Raw genomic sequence first — 17,705 nt, 5'->3', positions numbered from 1 at the left:
TGAGCATAATCCTTCAGGGAAAAAAATAGATATTTCATGAAATAAAAGACCTTCAAGCATTCCTGATAAAAAGACCAGCGCTAAACAGAAAATCTGACATTCAAATGCAAGACTCAAGAGAAGCATAAAAACGTAAACATGAAAGAATAATCTAAGAGACTCAATAAAGTTAAACCATTTATATTCACCTTTTTCTTTTTCTTTTTTGGAAGGGTTAAGGCAGGGCAACTGGGGTTAAGTGACTTGCCCAAGGTCACACAGCTAGTAAGTGCGTCAAGTATCTGAGGCCAGATTTGAACTCAGGTCCTCCTGACTCCAGTCAGGCCAGTGCTCTACTCACTGAGCCACCTAGCTGCCCCCGTTTATATTCTTAAATGAGAAGATCATACATATAACTCCTAAGAACTTTACCATTAGTAGGGCAATTAAAAGGAGTCTATTACACAGAGGGCATCAGTGTAAGTTTATTATGTTGGAATGATTCCCCACCCCACCCTTGGCCAAAAAGAAAAAATGAAGGGGTGAGAAAGAGAAAAGCATTAGGAGAAGGGGGAAGGGAGAGGTAAGAGGTAGAATGGGGGAAATTTTCTCACATAAAAGAGGCTTGCAAGGAAGAGCTTTTATAGTGGAGGGGAAAATGGAGGTGGGTGGGCAATGCTTGAACCTCACCCTCATCAGAATTGGTTCAAAGAGGAAAGAATACTCTCTCTGTCTCCTCTCTCTGTCTCCTCTCTCTCTCTCTCTCTCCCTCCCCCTAACGGGTATAGGAATTACCTGATAGGGAAATAAGAGCAAAAAAGGATTAAAGATATTGGGTGGGGGCAGGGGTGGGGGGAGAATGATAAAAGAGCAAGTGGACTAAAAGAGGCAGTGCTCAGAAGCAAAACAGACTTTTGAGGAGGGACAGGATAAAAAGAGAGAAGGATAAATGGAAGAAAATGGGATGGAGGGAAATACACAGTAACCATAATTATGAATGTGAATGGGATGAGCAAACCCATAAAACAGAAGCAGATAGCAGAATGGATTAGAAAGCAGAATCCAACAATATGTTGTTCACAAAAGCCACACTTGAAATAGAAAGGCACGTACAGAGTCAAAATAGAGGGCTGGAGCAGAATCCATTATGCTTCTGCCAAAGTTAAAAAGGCAGGAGTAGCCATCATGATCTTAGACAAAGTAAAAAGAGGCCTAATTAAAAGAGATAATCAGGGAAACTACATTTTGGTATAAGGTACTACACACAATGAAGTAATATCCAAAATTTTTACAGGGACAGCTAGGTGGCGCAGTGAATAGAGCACCAGCCCTGGAGTCAGGAGGACCTGAGTTCAAATCAGACCTCAAACAATCAACATTTGGTAGCTGTGTGACCTTGGACAAGTCACTTAATCCCAATTGCCTTGCCTTCCCCCCTCCAAAACAAACAAACAAACAAAAATTACAGCCAAAATTTTTACAGCAAGTTTCTCTGATAAAGGCTTCTTTTCTCAAATATATAGGATACTGAGTCAAATTTATAAAAACAAGAATGAATCCTCAACTGATAGATGGTCAAAGGATATGAACAAGCAGTTTTCAGAAGAAATCAAAGCTATCTATAGTCACGAAAAATGCTCTAAGTCATTATAGATAGGAGAAATGCAAATTAGAACAGTTCTGAGGTAGAACTCACTCTTAACAGAAGTGACAAATTCTTGAAGGGATGAAGGAAAAATACGTATACTAATAAACTGTTGGTGGAGTTGTGAACTGGTCCAATCATCCTGAAAAACAATTTGGAACTATGCCAAAGGGGCTATAAAATTGTGATGCCCTTTGTCCTAGCGATGCCGTCACTAGGTCTGTAGCTCAAAGAGATTTTTTTTAAGTATAAATATTTATAAATATATAAATGTATTTATTTTTAAATATAAATATTTAGAAATATTTATAGCAGCTCTTTTTGTGGTTGCAAAGAATTGGAAATCAGGGGGATGATCATCATTTGGAGATTGCTGAACAAGTTGTGGTACATGATTGTGATGGAGTACTATTGTGCTATAAGAAACAATGAGGGGAGTGTTTTCAGAAAAACATGGCAAGACCTCTATGAACTGATGCAAAATGAAGTGAGAAGAAACAAGAGATCACTGTATAGAGTAACCACAATGTTGTAATGATGATCAACCATGAAAGACTTCACTACTCTGATCGAGATGATGATCCAAGATAATTCCTAAGGATTCATGATCAAAAAATCCTATCTGCTTCCAGAGGAAGAACTGATGAACTCTGTCTGAGTGTTAAACTGCAGTACAATTTTTGAACTTGATTTATATTTATTTTCCTTTTTTTTATTATATGGTTAATAGGGAAATAAGTTTTGTACAATTTCACACATATAATTAATTATATTTTAAAACCCAAAGATATACACAAAACAAAACTGAGGGGATAGGAAAAAAAATTTACTATGCATCATGTGTGTCCAAAAAAGTAGAAGTTTATTCATACTAACTAACAAAGCAAAAACAAACATTCAAAAATAAAAAGGAATGATAAACAAGGAAACTACATTATGCTTAAAGGAACTATAGACAACAAACCAATTAGCAGTAATAAACTTATATGCTGTAAATACCTTAGGATCCAAAATTCATAAAGGAAACATTATCTGAGCTACGAGAAGACATGGACAGTAACAAGATAGAAACAGGTGACTTCAATATCCCTCTCAGTTTTGGATAGGTTTAATAGGAAGTTAAATGAAAAAGAAAAATATGGATCTGAGCAAATTCTGGAGAAACTATAATTAGAAGAATTATAGCATCTTCTAAGTGGGACAGCAAAAGAATAGAGATAGAGAGAGAGAGAGAGAGAGAGAGAGAGAGAGAGAGAGAGAGAGAGACAGAGACAGAGGCAGAGACAGAGACAGAGGCAGATAGATAGATATAGATACAGATATATAGATAAAGATATTTCTCAGTGCCACCTGGAACTTTTACAAAAACTGACCATGGCTAGGGCACAGAGATATGGTAAACAAATGTGAAAAGGAGGAAATAGTTAATAATACATCCTTTGCAGACCATAACACAATAAAAATAAAAGTGGATTCAGAGACCACAAACAAAAGATATAGAACCAAATGGAGACTTAACAATGGAATCCTATGTAATGAGTAGGTCAAAAAACAAATCATAGAAATAATTAAAGAAAATGAATGATGGAATAACATATCAAAATTTCTGGGATGCAGCAAAAACAGACTTCAGGTGAAAACTCAATGCATCTGGGATCTTTTTGTTAAGGGAACTGCCTTCACTGGTAAAGACTTCAGCCCATTTATGCCTTCCATACCTTCTTGCCCAGCGCTATTCTTGCTAATATCCTTCCATTAAATTCTCCATAGGAAATTTACCCATTCCTCCAGGTTACACGGTATTTCTTGGACATAGTGCAGCACTTGGTGTGTGCATCTGTTGTACTCTACTTTCAGTAGGATAGTAGCTATCTCTTTTCTCACATATACATGATTTTAATGATGTATTTTATACCAGTGGTATAAAATATGGAACTCACATACCTCCAAGTGCAGCCCAAACCAGATTAAAATATAAATGGGAAATATTTTTTAAAATAAATAAAAATATAATAAAACATAGATAATACATTTTAAAACTAAGTCAATATCTGTTCCCAAGGGATGTCTATGTATGGGCTAGTGGCCTCTGGTTTCTATCTGAGATCAGTAATACTGTTCTATACCATTTCTTTTGAATAGGTCATAGGTTTGTAATATGCTTAATCCTATTAAAATGAACAATACACTTTTGCTATTACTCTCTGGACTATCTATTATTTCGATTCTCCGGAGATCACTGTGTTCCATGATTTGTAGTCATATTGCATTAGTGAGAGGGTGGATCAAATGGATCTGTGATTTCACTGATATGGATGTTTCCAACTTATCTAGAGTACCATGTTCTGTTCTGGACACCATGGTTTGAAAAGTACATTGATAACCTGGGAAGCATTCAGAGAAGGGATACTAGGAAGATGAAAGAACTTGTGTTTATAGCATGTGAGAATTCCCTAAAGGAACCTGACACGTTTAGCTCAGAGGAAATTAGGCTCAGAAGGGATATATGAGCTGAATTCTAGTATTTGAAGGGCTGTCATATGGAGGAATTAGGCTGTACAGTTTAGCTCCAGAAAGCAGGACCGGTAGAAGTTGTAAAGAGGAAACTTTTGACGTGATTTCAAGAAAAAGATTCTAACATTTCAGGCAGTACAAAAGTAAAAGTGGGCTGCCTTGAGAGGTGGTAGTTTTCTCCAGCTTTGGAGGTCTTCAAACAGAGCCTAGAAGACTATTAGGTATATTATCATGAAGATTCTTTTATATATGGATCGGACTAGATGGCTGCTAAAGTCCTGTCCTACTCTCAAAACGTGTGAATCTGTGACTTTAAGTCTCCTACAATGTGGTAGAGATCTTCCTTGCTTTCTCTTGATATTGCAAGGAGAATTGTAGAAAACAGGAGCTAGCCACCAGCTCTTTTTTGCTTTCACCACACGGTTAGAGCATCATTGTTTTATATTAAATATCCCTTTGAAGATATCCTTTAATTGTGCCAGATCCAGCAAGTCCTGGATCACTGCAGTCTCTTGGACAAAACCAGTGACCATCCAAAAGAGTCTGGCAACCCAAGTGGATGAGGATTACCTGATAGACTATGGTGTACAGTGAGACGTATACGTACACATATATGTAAGTGTATATGTGTGTGTGTGTGTGTGTGTGTGTGTGTGTGTGTTCATATCAGCAAGAGAATACTGGTATTAAGAAGAAGGAAGAGAATGGTTAGGATCACTGAAAGTGCTACAATAATTTCCCAACTGTGATGTAGCCCTTTCTGACTGTACTTAGAAAACAAAACCACTACCACTGAGTGGCTTACAGTTAGCTTTGCTTGTTTTGGGCACTAACTCCTATTTTAAAACAACCTATCTCATGCCAATTTAGGTTGATGTCAAGGATCCAAAGAGCCTCTGGCTCGGTATGCCATGGAAGCCCGTACCTTCAGGACTACCTTCAGAGGGGTTCTGCTTCCCTGCTTCCTTGGCTTTCTTCCTTCAAGTCCCACCTTCTTTAAGAAGACTTTCCCAGTGCTCCTAAATCTTAGTGCCTTCCCTACGAGACTACCCCAATTTATCTTACATAGATCCTTGTCATACAGAATTGTTTAATGTTATCCTTCCATTAGACTGTTATTTCTGTGAGATCAGCAGCTGTGTTTTGCTTTTCTTTGTATTCCCAAACCTTAGCACATCCTCTAGCACACAGTAAACACCTCACGAATGCTAGGTGACTGGTTAACTTATGACAGGGATGAAAGTATATAAAGAGTCTTGTCTGTATGTAGCCAGGAAATGAGGCAAAGGACAATGACAGATAGAAAGCCCAGCGTCATTCCAGAAGTATTATCTCCTTGATAGCTTGATGACTGCATGATAAAAAGTTTACAGCTGATAGATAGTCTTAACTTCACAGTGGAAGAGTCCCTCAAAGTTGGCCAAGACTTTTAGGAGGCCCCACTGCCCAGAATTATTCATAATAATGGGAATAATCCCTTTGTATTTATCTGTTTTCTGTGAGATGCCACAAGCCATTTTGGGTACAGGGCTAGCCTTGGAGACAGGAAGGACACTGATAAGCTGGAGAGCAACCAGAATGTGACACAGCCTTCAGTCCAAGTCCCAGGAGGGCCAACTCAAGGAACTGGGCAAGTTTAGCCTGGGCAAGAGAAGATTCAAGGGGACCATAAGAGCTGTTTTCAAGTATTTGAAAGAAGATCACATGAAGGGCATTTACCTTTGCTCTTTTTGGATCCAGAGGGCAAAACCAGGAGAGAAGCTAAGTGAAGTCCGATGTCAGGAGAAAGCTCCTAACGATTAGAATTCTCCGAAAGTGGCCTCCCTTTCCTTGTAGGTCTTTAACCAGAGGTTGAATCACCACTTGCTGGGTATGTAAAAATGCAGATTCCTTTCAAGTAAGGGTTGTACTAAGCAGCTGTCCAACTCTCTGACTCTCTGATTCTGCATCAAGTCTCACAGCTGACACATTCATCTCTCAGTGACTCAGTTTATCCACCCATTAGTCTGCCTCACTCCTGAAACTACCTTGAATTAATTTTATATTTATTAAGTATTTATTTTCTTGTTTGCTCCCCTTAGTAGACTGTAAGTGAAAGGACTGCTCCACCGAGGCCTGAAACAAAGCCTGGTAGGCACTAAATATATGCTTGTTCAAGTGAAGTGAAGTGCCAGGCCTGAAACTATGGCCCCAGGTCTTGGCAGAGCAGGCTCAAGAGTACAGTTCCCTAGACCCTATCCCTCTGCTCTGTCTACCAGACTCCAGGACTGGCACCTGGCCACAGCCTCAGATGTGGTAGGATATAAAACTAACAATTAACATGGGGCCAGAGGGCTGGGGTACATGGCTAAGGTACATGACTTAAGAATACAACGCTTAAGCGCATAAGCTAGCCATGGTCAGATGAGCACTGCCCTTGTGGGTGACTTACCTGGTGGTGGTCCGGATGGTGTTCTCCTTAGAATGATTGTGCTCTTTGCTCACCTTTTCTGTAAGAAGAAAGGGAAGACAATTTTTTTAAAAAAAGAGCATAACTCAACTTTTCCTCTTAGCCTTAAATAAGTATAAGATCAGAGTCGTATGATCATAGATTTAGTACTAAAAGCATCCTCAGAAATCATTTAGTCCCACCCTTAATTTTACGGATGAGGAAACTAAGGCAGGGGAGGGGAGTGGGAGGGATTTAGCACCTTGCTTAAGGACACAAAGGTATTAAATGGCAAAGCTTAGGTTCAAACTGAGTCATCTGACTCTTAAATACTCCACTATTTCTGCCAGACCACGGCTGTTTCCCATATTGTCTTAATAGTTTTCTCAGTTGTAGATGATGATTTGTACTGGGAGACACCACAGTTTGTTCTTTTTAAACACATGGACATATTATCCTGGTAGGCTAATATAATAAAGTCAGAAACTACCTGCATAGGCACCTCCCTGAAACTGAATCCAAAGGTAAAAAAGAGTTGGTTTTCATTTTTTTTTTAAATTGGAGGCTCAATTGTAATCTCATCTTGGGCAGATAAGGGTGGTTTCTGCTAGATTTCTCCCCCTGGGTGAATATTTCTGAGTTGCTCTGATTCAGCAGGAAAACTGCCGTGGTGGCAACCCATTCGGCAACCCATTCAGCACCCGACTTCAACGACAGCAACCTTTAGCCATTCTGTATCGTCAGCCCTCTTTTGAGAAGGTATTTATTTAAAAATAAAAAACAACCCAGCCAGAAGGCCTCTCAATGCCGTAGCCAAGGAGTGCTTATTCTGATAAATGTCACATGTGACAAAAAATATCATTAGACAAGAAGGGGGTAAACCCTCCCTTACTTTGTCTTGAGGTCTGTATCTAGTGGCTGTCAGAAATTATTTAATTAGCTCTGCGGAACACAAAAGTTGAACTCTGGCCTTTCCAATCCAGTTCAAATGCTCGGCCCCTGCCCCTACTTGTCATAGTGTTCGATGGCTTATTTGAAGTATCTATAGAAATCTCAGCCCATTCTATTAGGATTGCAGATTTCAAATGTGAAGCAAATTGAAAGTTGATCATTTTGTGAAATTTTCCATTATTTAAGTGAATATTTAGAATACCCACCCCTCACTTGTACAATGTTTGTCTGAAAATGCTGCCTCCCTGTCGACAAGCATAATTCCTGGCAGTTCAACATGACAAGTGGAAGGGATTTAACATTTGGAGCTCAGGGCTACTGGTCCTCTTAGAGATGGGGAGAAGTGAGGGGGACTAACTTGCTTGGGGTCACATGGGCAAGTCTGTGGTAGGACTCATGCCCAGAGCTCCTGAGCAGATGTTGGGAAACTATGAAAACATATTGACAACACATTGCACACCGCGTATGAAAGAGAACACATGTGCGTCACCTTTTGTTTGCAGGTTTAAATTGCCATGGAATCTTAGAATAGCCTTTTGGAGATGTGTGTGTGTGTGTGTGTGTGTGTGTGTGTGTGTGAGAAAAATGCTTCTGTATATGCAAAATCGATATTCTCTATTAGATTCTATTAGGTTAAATGAATTAACTAATTTTTCCTTAGCCAAGTGAATCTGTGAAAGTACAAGCTCTGTTTGAAAGGACCAGTGCTAACCCTTTCAGGAGACTTTAATAATCGCAGGGCCATGGTTTCAGAAGCTATGTCTGTCTCCGTTTCTGTATCTGTCTCTGTCTCTGTCTGTCTCTGTTTCTCTCTTTTTCTATCTCTGTCTTTGTCTCTGTCTGTTTCTCTCTCTCTTTGTCCCTTCTCTGTTTTTCTCTCTTTGTCTCTGTGTTTCTCTTTCCCCTATCTGTCTCTGCCTCTGTTTCTCTGTGTCTTTGTCTCTCTTTGTTTCTCTCTCTGTGTCTCTGTCTCTGCCTCTGTTTCTCTCTGTCTCTGTCTCTCTGCCTGTCTCTGTCTATGTCTCAGTTTCTCTCTCTGTGTGTCTGCCTCTTTGTCTCTGTCTATCTCTCTGTTTGTCTCTGCCTCTGTTTCTCTCTCTCTGTGTGTCTGTCTTTGTCTCTGTCTGTTTCTCTCTGTGTGTCTCTCTGTCTGTCTCTGCCTCTGTTTCTCTCTGTCTCTGGGTCTCTCGGCCTCTGATTCTCTTTGTCTCTGTCTCATTGTCTGTCTCTGTCTCTGTTTCTTTCTCTGTGTCTCTGTCTCTGTTTCTCTTTGTCTCTGTCTCTCTGTCTGTATCTGCCTCTGTTTCTCTCTGTCTCTGTGACTCTCTGCCTCTGTTTCTCTTTGTCTCTGTCTCTGTTTCTCTGTGTGTGTGTGCCTCTCTGTCTCTGTCTCTCCCATTGTTTTTTGCAGCAAACAGGAAGGCAGGGAGGGGAAGGATGATAGGAAAACTTCAACAATGTGGCTTGTTTTCAAACGGTCACCCTGAACAAACCAGAGTGTAACTAACTTAAGCACGTTGGCCAGTGTGGATTTGTATTCTTCGGCATCCATGCCTGTGTTTGTCTGTTTTAAAGGGCAAGCACTGTGTTATCTGTTCAACGTGCACAGGCTGTCCACATGAGGAGGAGACTGCTGTGTTGATTTCTGGGCAAATCTGTGCCTCTTACACAGATGCTGTGTGTCGCACCATGACACATGGCTCAGGTCCATGCACATACGTGGTTTCAGTGAAGCTCTCTACCTTAGAACGGACATTAGTTTCAGGGAAATTTTTTCCTTCTTTGTGTTAACACCAGCCAGGGGCTCAAGAGTTAATAATGCTTCCTTAGGCATGTGGCCTGTAGCAAGGGGCTATTGAAGGCCTTAGGAGGACTATTTTTTTAACCTTTCTTTGTATCTCCAACATTTAGCAAAGTGCATGGCACATAGAAGGAATTTAATAGATGCCGGCTGAATGAATAAAACGTAATCGGTTCATGGAAGTAATTGTTTGTCCTCAGAGACAGCTAAGTGGTTCAGTGGCTAGACCATTAGATTTGGAGTCAGGAAGGCCTGAGTCCAAATCTGGCCTCAGGCATTTAATAGATGTTGGACAAGTCATGTAAACTCTGCCTCAGTTTCCTGATTCGTAAAACGGGATAGCACTAACCTACCTCCTAGGGTTGTTTTGAGGATCAAATGAAATAACAATCTGTAAAATCTTTTGGAAAGGTTAAAGCACTGTATAAATACTACCTTTTGGGGGGGGTTTATTTTCAGATTAGACTTACGATTTCACTAGAATAGGGAACCCCATCTATCAAAACAGATCATTACCTGCTCTGAAACTTATGCTCTTCAGAGTTGGAGTTGGATCCTGAGAGGTTAAGCAGTCTGCCCAGAATCACATCCGGTAGGTTAGAGGAAAGACTTGGATTTAAGTCTTCCCAACTCTAAGGCTGCCCCTATCCATTATCTTGTGTTGCCTCTATTTTACTTGTTTTAAAAATTATTTATCAACTCTGCCTCCCCTCTCTTCCCCTCCCCCACCTCCCAGCTTTCTCCTTTTTACTCTCTTCCAAAGTTATTTAAAATGTCACTAATTCAGACCTCATGGATGGCACCTCATAACACAATGTAAGCTACTGAAGGGCAGGGACCATGTTCCATTTTGTCTTTGTACCCTCAGGGCCTAGCACAAGGCACTTAATAAACACCTCTTGCATCAGGTTGATATCTCAAGCCCTAAGCCAAGCTAGGCTGAAGCTGATTTTTGTATTGTCTGTGGAGGGGGAGAAATGGTTTGTTGAGTGAGCAAAGAGCATGAACCAGATTAAAAATAGGATGGCTAGTCTGTTCGGAAAGCAGTGATGTTTGCATGGGAATAATTAATATTCTAATTCCAAACGATTCTTATCTATTAATTATAGTGATTTTGGCTAGACTTCTACTTGGCAACATTTGTTAGCTGTTAGCCTGGGTCACTGTAAGGACCTAAAATAATAAAACTGTGTAAAAATACTAGATAATTCAAAGTCTTTACTGTTTGACTGGCTTTCCTCCCAATTATTCCAAATCAGTGAGACTCCCCAGTAATATACTGGCGAGAATGTTAAACATTTTTACCTGATAGTTGGAAGAGGAGCTCTGAAGCCATCTTCACAGAGATATCCTGACTGAAGAGGCTTCTTTCAGGGCCCATTCTGCCCTCTGGCATCTTTTGTAAGGGTTCCGTTTTCTCTCGCCCTAATAAAGTGCTATAGCCAACATTCCGGCTCGGTGATATGGAGGCCCGGGAGTCATGGATGTCAACTTCCATGGGTTCCTCTTTGATCTTCACTGTCTGTGCTTCCTTGTAGCTTTCAGCTAAAAATGAACGTAGAAAGAAAAACAAAAACACCACAATCTTGTAATACTGCATGAGAACCAATTTCTCATCACAGAGTCAGAACAATGGGGGCCAGAGGACCAAGACCAGGAACGAAAAGCAAGTATCACAAGGCCATGATGAGGCCAGGTTGGGCACATTGCTGTTAGTGGGACTATGTCAGGGCTTCCCTTATCTTACCTTGCTGCCAAATGATTCAGTGGAAAGAGGATTGGCTTCGGAGTCAGAAGCCAAGGGTTCAAGTCTCGCCTTTGACATGACAGCTGTGACCTTCAACAAGTCATTTAATCTCCTTGGGTCTCAGTTTCCTCATTTGTACAATGAAGGGATTTGATGAGATGGTCCCTTCCAACTAGTTCTATGATCATATATATGACCCTATGGACATATTCTTCTCATGGAGAGAAGCATTTCATTGAATCAAAGACCATGTTTTTAGACTGGGAGGGACCTTAGAAGTTCATTTAGTCCAATCCCATCATTTTACAGGGGAGGAAACTGAGGCTTGGAGAGGATAAGAGACTTTCTAAGGTCATACAGATAGGAAGAAGCAGAGATGAGATTCAGGTAAAATGAATCTCAGTTTAGCAACATATTGATCTGAAAAAAGATACCACTTTGAGGTCCTGACTATTGTGCATCACTCCTTCTTGACTCACTTTCCCCCAATTCACATTCATATTCATAGGCTGGAGTCCCCCAGAAGGATGGCTGCTACTTTAAATTTGAGGGAGTAACAATGTGGGTGGCTGGCTAAACTCTTAATCCCGTAGCTCTTAAGCTTACTAGTGTGCTGAAAAATTAATAATTTTTCTCTCTTGCCTATATTCAAATACGTATTAAAATTACAACATAATTCATTAACAATTGAGACCAATAACAAACTTTTACCATGTTTATGGGATAGTGGTATTGGCATAGTGGATAGAGAGATCTGGGTTACAATCATTCCTCAGACACTTTCTGGCTGTGTGACTCGTAATTCACTTAATTACTTTCTTTCACTTAACCTCCCATGTCACTTAACTTCTCTCTGACTTAGTTTCCTGATCTGTAAAATGAGATTGGACTCAGTGGCCTCAGTTTCCCTTGTAGCTCTGTATCTATGATTTTCTCTCTATGTAATTATTCATAATATTTTGACTATGACCAATATCTCCACCAAAGTCACCTCAAAACCTTAAAATATATCAGTAGTAGAGTCCTCTTCCCTTTTGAAAAACGACTCATTATCAGTCCATTTAGTGTCTCCTCAAGCTGTCTTTGGAAGGCAGAGATGAAAACTGCTTCCTCAAATCTCTCCATCTCATTGTCTTCTTCAGGTTCTCACTAGCAATGACAGGAACCTTCTCTCCAGCTTCTCTCAAAACCTGGCCCTCTTACTAAGTCCGTCTCCATAGTTAAGTAAGCCAGTCCTCACAGATGATGTCAAAACCCATAGATTCTACAGGGAAAAGCGTACATAGCACAAATTCTTCGTAGAACCTCATGGGTCACAAATAGACACACCTTTTTCTTCTTGACTCCATTGGGAGACATACATCCCATCCAACCATTTCTCAACTGTCCTTCCCAATCACCAAAGCCCACTATTTTCCCAACCGTTCTATGTATGGACTCTGGAAGCCACATAGCAGCAACATCTGTTCATTCTATGACATTCTTATTGTAAACAAAGATTATATACATATACTTCTAAATAAATTGGGAAGGGAAGAGGGAGAGTATAACACCGATGTTACTAGCAGTTGCTGTGGAGGTGTAAGGCCAATAACACCAGCCTACAGGAGGGCTGCTAGCACAGGTTCTTTGATCTGCTTTTCTGAAGGAAAGCGACTTAAAGGGGTTTACAATCTCACTTTAATTAAACATACATATATCATTCACTTAGTTCAGGGGGAAAAGTCAGCACCCTGAACTTCAGAGGAAACCCAAACAGAAATTACAAGCAAAAATTATATAAATAGAGCAAATAACACAACAGTAGACAGGGCTTCTGTTTGTCCATAGCAATACATACAGAGTTACCAGAGAGACAAGAAAAACATCTGGGTTTTCAAAGCCAGGGGGCTCCTTTATGGCTACCCACAGTCTCATCTAGTCAAACACATGAACATGCTTCCAAAAAATGCTAACCTCAGAGTATATATGCACTTCATCAGGGTCAGCCCACAGAGGGCGTCATAACCATGTGACTCAAACTCATGTGATAGGCTTTCTTGTGACTTAAACAAATCGTCAGACTCTTAATTCAATCAAAGGCATTTGATTGACTTAGTGCTAAGAAGCACTCCAAAAGAAAAAACAGTAAAAAGGCTCACTTTGCTTGCCATTACAAGGAGTTACAGAGCTTTCAAGGTCTTAGGGTTCTATAAATGAAACCCCTAAACTATTGTTGAAAAGAAAAATCAATCCCTTTGTCCATAATGCAAACCTGATTATTCTCTGCATTTGAACAAATCTTTTTAGCATAGCACCACTTTATTCACTGAGTTGTGATGGTGGATGCCACATAAACAACCACCGATAAAATGTGAGCCCTAAACTTTAAACTCCAATGGTCTCAAATCTGAATAGAATTGCAGATTCCTAAAAACTTAGGGCTGGAAGGCACCTTGACCCAAGTACCCCATTTAGTGAGGAAACTGATGCACATATGGCTAAGTGACTTGTTCCTGATCATCTAATTAGTTGGAGGCAGAATTGCAACTTGAAACCAGGGTTGCAATACTCAAGTGCTTTGTCTATAAGACCATGTGGTTTCAATAATTAACCCAAATTATGGTAAAAACCCCTTAACTGTTTCTGAACTCAATTTAAAACATATATATGTGTGTGTGTGTGTGTATATATGTATATATGTGTATACATGCACACATATACACATGTGTGTGGACGTATACGTACATATTTTGTGTATATATACATATCTTCATACATAGAGATATAGATAGAAGACACTGTCTTCTCTGCACCTAGGTAAGTCCCATCTCTAACTCGCTAACGGGCTTTTTCATCTGAAGAAGTAGTTGCTGTATGGTCAAGCTGAAGCTATCTCTAGTGAGTAACAGCTGTAAGAAGACTATGATGCTGGTAATAGGAAAGGTGGCTGCCTTTTTGTATTTGTGACAAGTATAGAGAGGAGTTGGAGTATGTGGAAGATAGTGTTCGATTTGAGTGACTGTGGAGAAGAAAAAAGAGTGAGATCAGCAGAGTGTGGGGAATCCAAGGCAGTGCCTGTAAATAGCAGGGCAGAGGAGGAAGGGAGTAATAAAGGGGGGTAGGTTTTGGGGGATCCCTAGGAATTTGGGGGTGCTTTTGAATCCCTTGGATATAGATCCTCAAAGGTTTTATAGCCCATGGGTCCATAGGACTTGGAAATGGAATCATAGGATGTCATCTAATTCAGTCACTTGACAGGTAAGAAATGTAAGGATCAAGGAGGTAAGAGACTTGTCTAAGGTCACTGAGGCAGTAAGTGGCAGAGCCAGGATTCCAACATAGGTGTTCTGACCCCCAATCCAGGGCTTTTTCTACTTACTCCACACTGGAGTGACCCATCAGGTGAATTTCCATTTAGGTAATGGCTCAAGTCCTTACAGGGAGGCAAGCACCTTTATCTTCCCTCAACTCACAAGAATAAGGTACCCTGGGTCCTAGTGCTGATTCTAGCATTTCGGGTGACAGTAACAGTAATAGCTGACATGGATAGGGGTTTCAAGTTAGAAAAATACTTTACATGTGTCATCTCATTTGAGTCTCACAACAACCTTGTGAAGGAAGTGCTATTACCGCCATTTTACAGATGAGAAAACTCAAGAGGCATTATGACTCGCCCAGGGATCACAAAGCTGGTAACTGTATGAGGCAAGACTCAATCTCAGGAGATCCGCTTCTCTACCCACCATGCCACCACCTCACTGACAAAGTCCTGGCATGGTTCTGATCTGAGTGGCATGGTTCAGACTATTCAGTAATCTCCAACTAGGAAAACACCTCTTGTCTGGGACTCAGAGCTGGAGAAGCGTGTGTGAGAGTGTGTGTGTGTGTGTGTGTGTGTGTGTGTGTGTGTAAGGTTTTGTGTTACTGTGTCTAAAATCTAAAAGGCAGCTAAGTTATAGTGGTACTAAATGCAAATTTGTCAGAGACAAGAATACTTTGCTGGTAGTTAAGAATCTGAGCTCCCAGACCACCTAGGAAGCAAAGTTAAGTACAGGAGAGAGACATTAACACTTGAAAAGACAATGATCTTAGACGTTGTAATAATGTTGCAATTAACTGCTTTTTCTCCCTTCAGCTAAGGATATCAGTTGTTTGGTCTTTAATTATATGTGTGTGCATGTGTATGTATAAAAATATATATACATACACATATATGCATATGTACATATATACACATGTGTATGTATATATATGCGTATACATTTAGATGTATGTATGTGACATGTGCATATATTAAGCAGAATCAAAACCCATGAATAGATACATTTCATCTCATTTGAATCCCACAACAACCATGTGAAGAAGGTGCTACTATTTTCATTTTATACATGAGGAAACTCAAGAGAGGTTATGACTTGTCCAGGGATCACAAAGCCGGTAACCTTATGAGGCAAGATTTGATCACTGCCCTACCCACTCTGCCACCTTCAAACTTCATAGCTACAACCGGAAAATATATGCAATATGCTGGAGCAATCAATGCATTCCTTAATTAGGGTCCTGGTTTTAGTCATATTTTAAGAAGCAGCGAGGTGCAGAGACTAGGAGGGGCCGGTCTTGGGAGTCTGACTCTCCCCCCAAGGAAGATAATAACGCTTGTGCTTGGTACCTCATAGGGTTGTAGCAAAACGTCTAGCAGCTGGGTTAACTCTGAGGTGCAATTAGGAAGGTGGATCATTTGTTAACTTAAATATAAGATCGCATGATTTCAAGTCCACAAGCATTTTAAAAATGCTGACTGCATGCCCAGCACCTGTGCCAGAAACTATGAGGCAAACAATTGGAGTAAAACATGTTTTAGGTTTTAAGGAATGTTCAATCTATTGGAAAGATATGAGGCAGCTGGGGGTGCGTGGGCGGGTGGGAACGGAATAAGCATTTGTGTAGCCTCTACGGCTTACTGTTATGTGCTTTACAAATATTGTGCTGGGCAGTATAGAAGAGGAAACTGAGGCTGGAAGACTGTAACTACCCTGCCCAAGACCATGGAAATGAGCAGTAAGGAAGTGGAGCCAGAACGGGAACACAGGTCTTCTGACTTAAGCCACCTAGGTTAAACTAGCTCCCTGAGCATGAAGCAACCACCTTGGCCCCCTCTCAGATTCCTCCTTAGAGATCTGCTGGGATGTCAGGGACTCTCTCGAACCCTGTTTGATTGCCATTGGAGGTCTAGCCACCATGCTGGTTCTTCTTATGCATCTTCCCTTAAACTATTTCATATTTAGAGCATAAATAACGGAGGCCTTTATCATAGAGCCCTTAAATGATGTTATAGGATCCTGCACTAGCCAGTCTTTATATGGCCCAAGCAGAAATCTCAAGTACGTACAGAAAGGGAATCATTTGATATGTAATACAAAATCTCCTCAAAGCCAACGAACAAGACAGCAAAATGCCTTACACTTGGCTCTCTCTTTTTTTTTTTCTATTTCCATTTCCTTTCCCCAGTTTTTTCCTATCTCGATGAAAAAGCACTCCTAGGCTTTGCTATTTGAAGCACAACAAGACACGAAGTTCGCCTTAAAAGCTACTTGGGATGGTTCCAAGAACGATTTACATGAAGTGCTTTCTGTCCTCTCTTATGACAACTCTTGACCTTTAAAAAAAATGCACAAACACCGATAAAAATCTCCACCATTCACAATCTACCTGATTTAGTCCAGGCTCAAGAAAAAGGTTTTTATATGGGTGACTCAAAGAGCAGGTTGGACCTACTACAATCTAAAAGCTTTCTCCACTCCAAGCAGCCTACCACGCCTTGATGGCGCGACTCTTCCACCTCCCCCTTCCTTCCAAGTTCTTGCCAAGTTCTTATTATCGCCCAGGGTGTGGGATCAACATCAAACGGGGAAAGAGAGAAAGCATTTCCTGTTAGTGTTGGGCCTGAACCTCTTGAAAAGACTGCCCTCGCATCACTGTGAATCTCAGGTGATGTATGGAGCCAGGAGTTCTGTCCCACAGATGGCCAACATCCAGGGCTCTGGGACAGGCCCCAAATTTAGGATCAGAGTCAGGCTGACCTTTACAACTCTGCTTTTTATTTCAAACCATCTATTTCTGTTTAAGCTCTGCACCTCCCACTTACTCCTGCATCCTTAATTCTGCCTCCTCTTTGCTTGGGACAAGCTGACATAAGCTGTAGTTGAATCAAGTCAGCTGTGTTACTGTTCATTTACTCTCTCAGTTGACCCCTGGGGTCAAGTCTACACATCCAGGCCTAGTCTGTTCCCTTCTCTTTCCCTTCTAAAAAAATAAAAACAAAAAGAGGGTTTTTTTTTTCAATAAATCAATTTTCTAAGAGCCTCCTCTTGATGTAATAGTAGAAAAGGGAAAAAAAAAAAGAATTGCTGTAACATAATCAGGTAGTCCTAGGCTCATACATGCATGTAGAAAAGAGTGATGGAACAGTTTTCAAAAGAGGAAACACAGATTGTTAATAATCACCTGAAAAAAAATGTTCAACCTCCCTAAGAATCAAAGAAATGAAAATTAAAACAATCCAGAGGTAACTACTACCCACCAATTAAATTGGCAAGAATAGTTAAAAGCAAAGAAAATCAATGCTTCCTGGAAGGGATATGGAAAAACTGTGCATCCA

At 40.5% G+C, this 17,705-nt stretch overlaps 1 protein-coding gene across 1 annotated transcript in view; it reads right to left on the bottom strand.

Annotated features, from left to right (window-relative positions):
- Positions 1-17,705, bottom strand: part of ZNF827 (zinc finger protein 827) — a 256,024-nt gene that overhangs the window by 108,210 nt on the left and 130,109 nt on the right. Inside the window, exons 6-7 of the mRNA XM_036764568.1 lie at positions 10,624-10,863; positions 6,570-6,627 (exon numbers count right to left, since the gene is read on the bottom strand). Of these exons, the coding sequence (XP_036620463.1) occupies positions 6,570-6,627; positions 10,624-10,863 (298 nt within the window). The remainder of the gene's footprint in view (positions 1-6,569; positions 6,628-10,623; positions 10,864-17,705) is intronic.

Source organism: Trichosurus vulpecula, chromosome 6 (genome assembly GCF_011100635.1).
Source record: "Trichosurus vulpecula isolate mTriVul1 chromosome 6, mTriVul1.pri, whole genome shotgun sequence".
Taxonomy (NCBI): domain Eukaryota; kingdom Metazoa; phylum Chordata; class Mammalia; order Diprotodontia; family Phalangeridae; genus Trichosurus; species Trichosurus vulpecula.
Note: the sequence above shows the minus strand (reverse complement) of the source record. Positions and strands in the feature narration are given on the sequence as shown.